We start from the raw sequence: 10899 nt of genomic DNA on the forward strand, positions 1-10899 counted from the left end.
GACTTATCCCAAGGTGGAAAGATCCGGTAGGATTGTCTTCTGCAGCCTGCAGACTTTCCTCAGACTTGTATGGATATGGAAGTGTTCAGTCTGTTCCTTTGGTATCATTCTCAACAGATACCCGAATTGTCTTCTTGTACAGGTCGGTCATTCGACTTAACCGGATGGCTTCCGGTACGAGTGATGTAACCGGACTTCTTCCGGTTATTCCTCTGCCTTGTGGCTGATCGGCTGTTTGATGATTCCGGTTTTAAGCTTTGGCCGATCCTTTCTTTGTCCGGTTATATTCCAAGAATTCCTGGTCGGTTTAATGACTTGACCGGCTAGTTTTCTTTAGCCGGTTCTTTTGTTTGTCCGGTCCGGTTCCTTGTTCCTGCATGGAAGATTTATTTAAGTTAGGTTTATTTGAACCGGTCTGATTTTATCTAACAATTTCTCCCTTTTTGATTATTTTATTTAAAATTATCAAAATCATGTAAGTTTGTAACCGTAGGCCGGTTGTTTTGTTTGAAACTGACTTAGGAGAATTTTTCGAAAATTTGGAGAAGAAATTTTGAGAAAAATTTTCGGTTTTCGGCAAATCTTATCTTTTATCTTATCAATTTCTCCCTTTTTGATTATTTTATTTAAAATTATCAAAACTAAGTAGAGATGCAAAAGATGTCCGGTTTCAAAAATAGCTTTATATAAGATAGATAACCGAAAATAATATGTAAAAGCGCTAAGATAAGTAAAGGAAAGATAGCCCCTATTCCGAGTCCGAGAAGTCATATATGCTCCGCTTTTTCGTTTTCTGTCGACTGGTCGGTTCGGAAGGTCGTCGTCTTGTAGACCGGGACTGCAGTTGGTCTTCAACTTCCTCTTCGACTTGATCAGCCTGCTGCGATGTACTCGTGATGACCGTTTCAGTGACCTCATTGAGCAGGTCGGCTATTTGCACTTTCTTGGGGCTTCCCTCTTTCGCTTTTTCGGTGCTGAAACGGAGGCGGCCGCCTGTTTCTTCTTGTTTTCGGCTGCGTAGCCTTCCAGCCTCCGTGCTTCCCTTTCCAATCGCTCAGCATCCTTCGCAGCTTGAGCGGCTGCTTTCTTAGCAAGTCCTGGGAACCTGGTCTCTGACCTTCGAATCCTTTCGGCTTCCTCTTCTTCTTCGGTAAGTTGAGATGATCGCGGTGCCTCCTTCTCTTTACCCGCTTCGGCGTCCAGCGCATCTTGGACCCTCTTAGCCGTTTGAGCATCAGCCGCTACAGCCGCGGCGTCCGCGGTCATCTTTACCCTCAGCAGTTCGGCAACTTGTTCAGAGAGCGCCTTGAGTTCGGCCTCGAGTCCCTCATTTTTCTTTTCGAGTTCGGTGACCCGTCCGAGTGTTGTGCCGACCAGGTCATCAGCAACCTCCGCCAATCGTTGGTCGGTCTCTCTTTCGAGCCGGCCAAAGTTTTCCTTTAACTCGGAGGTCAAGTCCTCCAGAATTGCGGTTCGCTTAACATGTTTACTGCACAGGGCCGCCTCTTTCTGTAGATCTTCGTTCATTTCCGAGAACCGTTCCTGATTTCTGTTCAAGAGATACCTTGTGGTGTCGGCGAACTTGAGTGCCGAGTCAATGATTCTTTGGGATCTCTCCTTGAATGGCTAAACCGCGGAGTCTTCGAATTCTTGAATTCGGCTATCAATCCGTTCTGCGGTTGAGTCTTCAAGCCTTTGGAGACGGCCCTCAACCCATTCCTTTGTGAAGTCTGATGCGGAGACTTCCGGTTGTGAAGGGGGGGATTGCCCGGTGAGATTAGGATCCACTCTTTCATCGGATTCCTTTGATGCCGCATTTTCCGTTGGAGGTGTTGGGCAGTGATCCAGAGTCGTTTCGATCCGGGGAGCAGTATAGACTGGTATTTTCATTTGGCTGCATATTGCTTCTAGTCGTTCGATTTCTTGAATGAGTTCCCCTTTGGCTTTTTCAAGCCTTTCTAACACCCGCGGTGTTAAGGTGTCTTCCGGTCCCATCGCTTTGAACTCCTCCGTAATTTTCCGGATACGTGTTGTTAGCTTCCGTAGTTGGACCTTTGGTTTTAGGAGGCAGGTTCGGTGTAATACCTCTTGAAGTGTGTTGAAGTTTGTAAGATTCATGATCAAGTCCTCCACTTCCTCCAATCTGTGGATGCACTCCAAGTCTGTGTGGCCCGGTAGGATTTCCCTATACGGTGTGCCGTACCGGTGCTCATGCCATTCCAGGTATAGCTCCTCAATCGACTCAGCCCGCTCCTTGGCTATCTTTAAGAGTTTTAGAGTTACCCTATCGGCCTCTGCTTCTTCGGCCTCCTCCTTATCTTTGTCGCCGCCTTCATCATCGGCTTCTTCACTATCCTCTTCATCATCTTCTTCACCACCTTCGGTGGTCTCAGGGTTGGTGTTAGGTCCGGCATTATTGGGGCTCTGGGCCGAATGCTCGTCTTCATTGACCGATCTTTCGTCCTCGGTCTTCTCTGTATCGGTTCTTTCAGAGCGGGAAGCCGACTCTTCATCCTCCGTCTGCTGCGGTGGTTCTGAGAAAGTTACTTTCTCTTTTTCTTTGCTTTCGGCCTTTGCTTTGGCCGGGGTCGCTTTCTTGTCGGCTTTCTTCTTTCGGCTACTAGTGGAGCCGGGAGCCGGCTGCTTCCGTTCCAAGAATTGTTTTGATCTGATGAGGCATCTATTTGCGACGATGACGCCGGGTCCGATGTTGAGATTGTGGTGAAGGAAGATCTTACCGAGAGGGACGGCATATCCCCACGACCGGTTTGAATCCGGTTTCACCATATCCATTAAGTTGCTGAACACCGCTTTTGCCCAGTTGACATTTCTTCCCTCTATCAGGTCGATCAGCATCTTGATTTTGTCCCTTGTTAGGTTGCTATAGTTTCCTCCCCTCGCCAGGATCGCCCTTGCGAAGATGTCACAGATTGGGATATACTCCGGCTTCAACATTGATTTGCTGCCGGATACTTTGATCGGCTCTTTAGTTGCCGATAAAATCTGGCAAGCCGCCTCAAAGGTTTTGGGCTCTATATCTGCCGTTGCGTCCTGGCCGGTTGTTGGGAGGCGCAGGCTCTCTGCCACCGATGCCTCGGTGAGCTCTATTTCAGTACCGCACACAGTTGCGGTGATTTTGTCATTTGAGATAGTTGCGGTCTTGAAAAATTCTTCAACCGCATTTTTGTAGATCACATGAGGACCGCCAAGGAAATATTCCAGACCGGTTTGGACTACCCGGTCAATAACCTCCTTTGCCTCGGACGTACCTTTCAATCGGATTTCTTCGAAATCCACCTGAGATAGGTGCTTAAACAAAGCCGAATCACGCCCCATCTTAGAATTTTGAGAGAGTTTGAGAAATAACCGCTTCAGAGAGTTAGAGAGCTTTTAGAGAAAGAAAGCAAATTCGCGTGAGAATGAAGTAAAATGACCGAGGACTCCTCTTATAGGTACGGTTTGGAGACACGACCGTCCCATCAACATTGGGCGGGAAAGTTCCCTCCAAAGCAAATGAGCGGCAAACCATTGGCGGGAACGGATTAGGCGCCAAACTATGGGCGGTAAGTCGAGGGGGCGGGAGTTTTGGGCGGTAAACTTCCCTCCAAAACTTTTGCTTACGCCATTGATGACACCGATTGAAATGCCGGTTTTCTAGAGTTAATCGGTTATTTCAGTTTAAGCAATGTCATGTGACCGGATAAGGACGCGGTTATAATTTGAAGATGTTAACCGGTTACTTAGATAAATGTTCAAAGTATTAAGAAGACCCGGTCATTGAAACTGAAATGAGATTGAATTCAAGAAATATTGCAGAAAGAAAAATACAGTCTATGGAAGAAACATTCTGGAAATTCTTTCCTCCACCGAATCCTTGTCAAGAATGTTTGAGGGGGCGGCCGGTGTGCCCGGTCCGAACTCTGGTCGGTATGATAGGATTAGTTTGCTGATGTGAGGTGCAAAACCAAGACCTTTCTTGGTTATTACCATGGATTTCAGGCGTTAGAAGATGACCGTGGACCAATTGATAGCCTTGTTGCTGAAGATGTTGGTCATCATATTGTAGGTATTCTTTGAGTACCGCTAATTAGGGGACTGACAAAGAATGGACCGAGTGACGATCTCAAAAGAAGTTGGGCATGTCTGCCCAGAAGGTTTTTGGGCCCATGGTCTTCCACCGGTTCCATGGTTCCAGAAAAGACGAGTGAATAATAGAATTCGTCAAGCCCCTCAAGAGGTGGGAAATCGGAGAACCCTTCTGTGGGCAGGTTGAAAAGAGTGGCAAACTCGGTTTCATCGATCCAGAATGTGTGGTCCCTCACCGTGGAGACAATGTAATTGCCCTAATACAGGCGCTTCTGAAGAACGCTTTAACGTCCTCAGTCAGAATCGGACCGGATTCTTCGAGGAACGGCCGAAGGCCGGTAAGAATGAGTGACTCGAACATGAGTTTCTTTGCGGGCAGCCCGTCCCATTCCTCTAGACATGAATCGAAATTGATGCTTAAGAAGTTTCCCAAGGTTCGGCTGGCATGATTTTAAACGCTGATATTAGAGGGAGGGAGAGTTTATGATTTTAAGTGTGTTGATTTCATTAGTAAAGCTCTCCTTTTATAGAGCCGGTTTTGGAGGGAAATTTTTGATAGTTTTGTCTTTTTAGAGAATAGAATCTTTGCATTTCCAAGGTCATTGGGCAGAGTGTGCTTTTTGACTATTTGCGGTCTTCGAGGTAAATGTTTGTTGAAGGGTAACCAAGTTAGTTGGGTATTGAATATTTAGTTAGTTTGGGAGGTACCTCATTGATTAAAGACCTTTTTCATTAAATGCAATAACATAATGAGTAGTAATCAAAAGAGACCGATGGGAATAAAACCGAGGAACGACATAAGAAAAGCCGAAGTGATCAAAATGATGTTGGATAACAATACACACCCGGTACGTACAGCCAGATTACCGGGTGCAAGAAGGAATGACTTAATGTGCGCGGGAAGTGGCTTCATAGGGGGGATTGAAGTTCCTCCTCCTCCAGGCTCTCTCAAACCGATCATAGAATGAATCGGTTATCTCTCTAGTTAGCACATGGGCTTGGTTCAAACCTTCGCCGGGACAGGTTGGGACACCAAGTTCCATGAGAAGGCTGCTTATTTGGGGAATGAGACCGACTGACCGGATGTCGATCATCCAGATGAGGACGTCGAATAGCACCCTGGACCAGTTTACCGGCGTGCTGGTGACAATGGCCACCATCATGTTGAAGGTCGCGGCACAATAGGTGTTGGTGACATCCCTTCCGAAGATGCCCCTACCTATCACATCGTTGAGGAGCTGATATTCAGCCCTCAGGTGTGACTTAGTGCCATGATCGTCAACCGGCTCATCCGACCGGGCAAGAGAGAGAGAGACTTCGGCCTTTATGTTGGCCGGTGGGTTGAGGTCTGTCAGCCCTTGCTTAGGAAGACTAAAGCACCGAGCGAAGTCCTTCTCGGTGAAATCGAAGATAATACCCCCAACCTTGGATTGAATGTGGGTATCAAAATGAGGGGTACCCCTGAACACTCTGGCATTATAGAAAAACTCCAGAATGGATTCAGGGTAAACAGTTTGCTTATCGTCCAGAAAATACTGAAGGCCAGTATCTTCCAGAGCCTTAATCATCCTATACACTTCATAGTACTCGGTACTGGAGCAAGATTGAAAATCAACTTGAAGAATGTTTGGGAACTGAGACATGGTTGCCTTAGTGAGAGGATGTGTTTTGTCTTGTGAATGTTTTAGTGAATGTGTGCTTCCCTTAAATACTAGTTTGGAGACTATCCTATTGTCCAGGTATTGAATGAGATAATGTCTATTGACTGCAGGATATAAGATATTGCATGAAATAGGCAGGTTTTTCAGACTAGGTTGTTGGTCATAGGCCTGGACTGTGAAAGATATCAAAAGATCTTCACGTCTTTTTAGGCGCGACCAGTTTTACTTTGAGAGGGTAATGTTTCAGAACAGATATCCTTAAACCCTGATAATTATTCCTCTTCTGTTTGAAATTCAAATAATTTAGGGTAGCCTGCTTCCGAACCGGTCAGGTATCAGTTGTTCATCCCGATGCGGTTATTTGGTGCATGCACCAAGTAGCCGGTCGGTTTACTCTATCTGATAAACTGGGCGGTTCTTCCACAGACACTCTGAAGATTCGAAGTTCAACAGTTTAGGAAGAATTACCGGTTTTGCCTGTCTGAACCGGTTTCCCTTTAAGCATCCTTTGGAAGGATTTGGCTAATGTCGGTTAAGCCGAGAGTAAGCCTAAATTGAGAGAACTTAGCTTCCTGTAGAGGCTTCGTGAAGATATCGGCTACTTGTTGATCGGTCGATACGTACTCCAGCCGGATATGCTTTAGCGTGACATGCTCCCGGATGAAGTGATGCCTTATGTCGATATGCTTGGTTCTGGAGTGAAGAACCGGGTTGTAGGTGATTGCAATGGCACTTGTATTGTCATAGAAGATCGGGGATTCTTCGGCTATGACACCGAAGTCCTTCAGCTGTTGTTGGATCCAGAGGAGTTGTGAACAGCAACTTCCGGCCGCCAAGTATTCAGCCTCCGCAGTTGATGTGGCCACCGATGTCTGTTTCTTGCTGTGCCATGACACCAGTCGGTCACCTAGAAATTGGCACGTACCACTCGTGCTTTTCCGGTCAATTTTACACCCTGCATAGTCTGCATCTGAATAGCTCCTTAGATTAAAGGACGAATCCTTTGGATACCACAGACCGACGTCAGGTGTGCCTTTTAGATACTTCAGTATCCTCTTTGCGGCTGTGTAATGGGATTGCTTTGGATTTGCTTGAAATCTCCCACACACACCGACCGCAAACAGAATGTCCGGTCTACTCGCAGTTAGGTATAGAAGAGAGCCGATCATCCCCCGGTATGCAATCTGGTCTACCGATTGGCCCTCATCATCCCTGTCCAACTTAATCGATGAGCTCATTGGAGTAGCCGCCGAGGAGCATGTATCCATTCCAAACTTCTTTAGAAGCTCCTTGGTATACTTAGGTTGGCTAATGAATGTTCCTTCTTTGAGTTGCTTAACCTGAAGACCTAGAAAGAAGCTTAGTTCTCCCATCATACTCATCTCAAACTTGTCAGTCATCATTTTTGAGAATTTATCACATAGCTTTGGATCGGTGGAACCGAAGATAATGTCATCCACATAGATTTGAACAAGTAGGATATGTTCCTTCTTTTCAAATTTAAACAATGTTTTGTCCACCGAACTGATGGTGAAATCATGTTGTAATAAAAATGCGGTTAGTGTATCATACCAGGCTCTAGATGCTTGCTTTAGACCATATAAAGCTTTATTTAGCCGGTATACATGGTTTGGAAATGCAGCGCTTTTGAAACCGGGTGGTTGTTCAACATACACTTCTTCATGTAGATCACCGTTCAGAAATGCACTTTTAACATCCATTTGAAAAACCTTAAAGTTTTTGAAAGCAGCAAAAGCTAGAAAAATCCTAATGGCTTCAATCCTTGCTACAGGGGCAAATGATTCTTCAAAATCAATGCCTTCTTCCTGTTTGTAACCTTGAGCCACTAGTCTGGCTTTGTTCCTCGTGACCAAACCGTCCTCATTGAGTTTGTTTCTGAATACCCATCTTGTTCCTATGACCGATTGATCTTTCGGTCTAGGAACTAGGTACCAGACTTTACTACTCTCGAACTGGTTTAGCTCTTCTTGCATTCCCAAGATCCAATCCGGATCTAACAATGCTTCATCTATTCTTTTCGGCTCAATCTGGGATATGAACGCGGAATTAAAGTATTCCTCTAGATGTTGACGCCTAGTTCGAACAGGTTTTGAAGGGTCACCTATAATTTGCTCAGAAGGATGTTTACTGTTTCTTCTGAGATTCAGTTCAGGGATGTCTACCAAATTACTGTTTACTTGATCAAGACTAGACATGTCGGTAGGCTGAACAGGATTGTCAGACCGACCGACTTCTTCGGATTGAACCAAAGTGTCAGCTTCCTGTTGTGGAACAGCTTGATCCGTTGGGTTTCAATATTACCCATTTGGTCATGGACAAACCGCCTGAAGACCGGAGTCTCATCTTCACTATCAGAATGGATATTATTGTTTTCTAGTCTGTTGTGTAGATCAAAGCATGATGCAGTATTACTCTCAACCGATTCATTGAAAACAACATGAAATGTTTCCTCCATGGTTGCAGTTCTATTATTATACACTCTATATGCTTTACTCACTACTGAGTAACCTAGCATGATCCCGGTATCAGTTTTTGCATCAAAAACAGAGAGTTGGTTTTTGCCATTTATATGTATATAACACTTACAACCGAAAATCTTGAGGTATTTAAGTTTGGGAACTCTGTTAAAATAAACCTCATACGGTGTTTTGTTATGAAATTTGTTTATTAAAGACCGGTTTTGTGTATAACATGCAGTGTTGATAGCCTCAGCCCAAAATTTCTGAGCAATGCCGGATTCGGCTATCATGGACCGTGCGGCTTCCTTGAGAGTCCGGTTTCTTCTCTCGGCCAGGCCATTTTGTTGAGGAGTCCTGGCACTAGACAACTCGTGCCTAATGCCGGATTCATCAAGATATGCAGTTAAGGTACTATTTGTAAATTCGGTACCTCTATCACTTCGAATGCTATTAATGCGAGTTGATTTTTCATTTTGCAATCGTTTAAGAAGTGTAATCAGGTTAGATGCGGTTTCACGTTTAGATGGTAAAAATATTACCCATGTAAATCTAGAATAATCATCAATAACTACCATAGTATAAAGCATGCCTCCTAGGCTAACGACTTGAATCGGTCCAAATAAATCCATATGAAGAAGATCTAAACACCGGCTAGATTGTATATTTCCTTTACTCTTAAAGGATGACCTAGTCTGTTTACCCATTTGACATGCCGAACAAACCTTATCATGGTTAAATACTATATCAGGAATACCTTCAACTAGCCTTTTACCGCGAATGTAATTCAAGGTTTTCATGTTTAGGTGGTTTAGTCTCTTATGCCACAGCCAGGTTTGATCAGTCTTAGCTATCATGCATATAGGATATTCTACTTTAGTTTTCCAGTCTACCTTGTAAATATTGCCTATCCTATTTCCGGTTAGCAGTACAATGCCTTGAGAGTTCTTAACTAAGCATGCATGTTTAAGAAATTCTACAATATATCCAGCATCACACATCTGACTAATGCTAAGCAGGTTAAAACATAGGTTTTCAACTAAAAGTACATTATCAATAGTTAGGTTACCATGGACAAACTTACCCTTGCCCACAGTTCTACCTTTTGAGTTGTCACCGAAGGTGATTAGAGCACCGGTTGCTGTTCTGATATCGGTTAACAAATTGCTGTTTCCGGTCATGTGCCTGGAGCAACCGCTGTCCAAGAACCATTCAGAGTTTCCTAACCGTTTCTTTGGATCCTGCAAAATGTACATATTTACAACTGTTTGGTACCCACATTTACTTGGGTCCACATGCGATTAGTCCCTTGGGTATCCAAACCTTAACAAACTGGACGGCCTTCTTTGCTAGGGTTTTAACCGTCCTTTTGGCACTCGGTCTTGTGTATCTCGGTTTTTCTACAAAAGTCTTAAATGGTGGTGATCTTCGGTTCGGTGATCTTTGGTTTGACCTATGCGGTTCAGGAAAGGCTTTCATATATTTGAGGATTTCGGCTCTTCTTTTCACAGGGTCAAGCCACTTCTCAGAGTCGGTTGGACCAACATAGTCGTATTTTATCTTTTCTTCTCTATAGTATGCGGTCAGTTCCTCTTCAGCGGTCATGGAACTTTTTGTGAATCTTATAAGAGGAAGGTGACTTCTTGTAAACCTTACTTTTCCTATAGGTTTTTTGTTTTTGGAGCTATCCTCTGTGTATCCTAGGCCAAACTTGCAACGGGGATGTCTGAAATGACTACACAATTTCTTTACTATATCACTAGACCTCTTATATGCAGCCATCTTATATGAAGTCAGGCATTTTCTTCTTCGGTTAGTTCGCTAGCCGGTTCACTAGATTGTTCGATCTTGAGATCTAACTCGGTTTCTAAAATAGGGGTATCATCAGGTTTTACGACCGGAGGTTCGGTTATGATGGGTACCTCTGGGTCAGTCGGAATGTGTATTATAGGATCGGTTCTAACGGTTAGGTGCTTAGGCAACATGGCTAGTAGGTTCCTATATTCTACAACCATGTCGTTTAATGCATCGTATAGTTCATCTTTAGTAAATTCGTCGCAAGGAGAATCAAATACCTGTTCCTCATTTGCCATGAGGTAGGTGAGTTCATCATCACTATCGTTGCGGGCCCAAAGACTTCCTCCATCGTCGGCTATTAGTGCTTTCGGTACTTCACTTGCTTCACTGGTTTGTTGATAATTGTTCCGGTTATCTTGGTTATCCGGTTTCCGGGTATCCCTCCTTGGTTTCCTGCATTCCCACTTAAAGTGACCCAAACAATTACAATTATAACATCTTACATTTGATTTGTCGCCGTAATTGTAGTTTGTTGGTTGGCTCCTTTTCATGAACCTTCCAAACTTTTGTGCGAGCATAGCCATGGCATCCTCAGTAAATTGTTCGGCTGTTCTGATAGGTGCTGGAGTAGGAGCAACCGATTCTATAGGTGTGATCAATGCTCTGGTTGAGGTCGAGGCCGAGACCACCTCTTCAGTTCTGGATCTCATTTCAAACTCATATGCCTTTAGATCTTCGAAGACATCGTGCAGCTTCATCTTGTTTAGGCAGTTTGACTCCCTCATTACCATTGTCTTTATATCCCACGCACTTGGAAGAGATCTCAGTGCTTTCATGATAACCTCTTTGTTGTCATACCTCTTTCCAAGTGTTGCAAG

At 44.4% G+C, this 10899-nt stretch overlaps 1 protein-coding gene across 1 annotated transcript; it reads right to left on the reverse strand.

Annotated features, from left to right (window-relative positions):
• Positions 1 to 930: 930 nt before the first annotated feature.
• Positions 931 to 1527, reverse strand: LOC124909574 (calponin homology domain-containing protein DDB_G0272472-like). The gene has a single exon (XM_047450241.1). It carries the CDS (start codon positions 1525 to 1527, stop codon positions 931 to 933), a length of 597 nt encoding a protein of 198 aa, XP_047306197.1.
• Between the last annotated feature and the right edge of the window lie 9372 nt (positions 1528 to 10899).

Source organism: Impatiens glandulifera, chromosome 7 (genome assembly GCF_907164915.1).
Source record: "Impatiens glandulifera chromosome 7, dImpGla2.1, whole genome shotgun sequence".
Lineage (NCBI taxonomy): Eukaryota > Viridiplantae > Streptophyta > Magnoliopsida > Ericales > Balsaminaceae > Impatiens > Impatiens glandulifera.

Excerpts from the sequence above, each read along its gene's own strand:
- LOC124909574 (XM_047450241.1), bottom strand. The coding sequence starts at position 1,527 with ATGAACGAAGATCTACAGAAAGAGGCGGCCCTGTGCAGTAAACATGTT.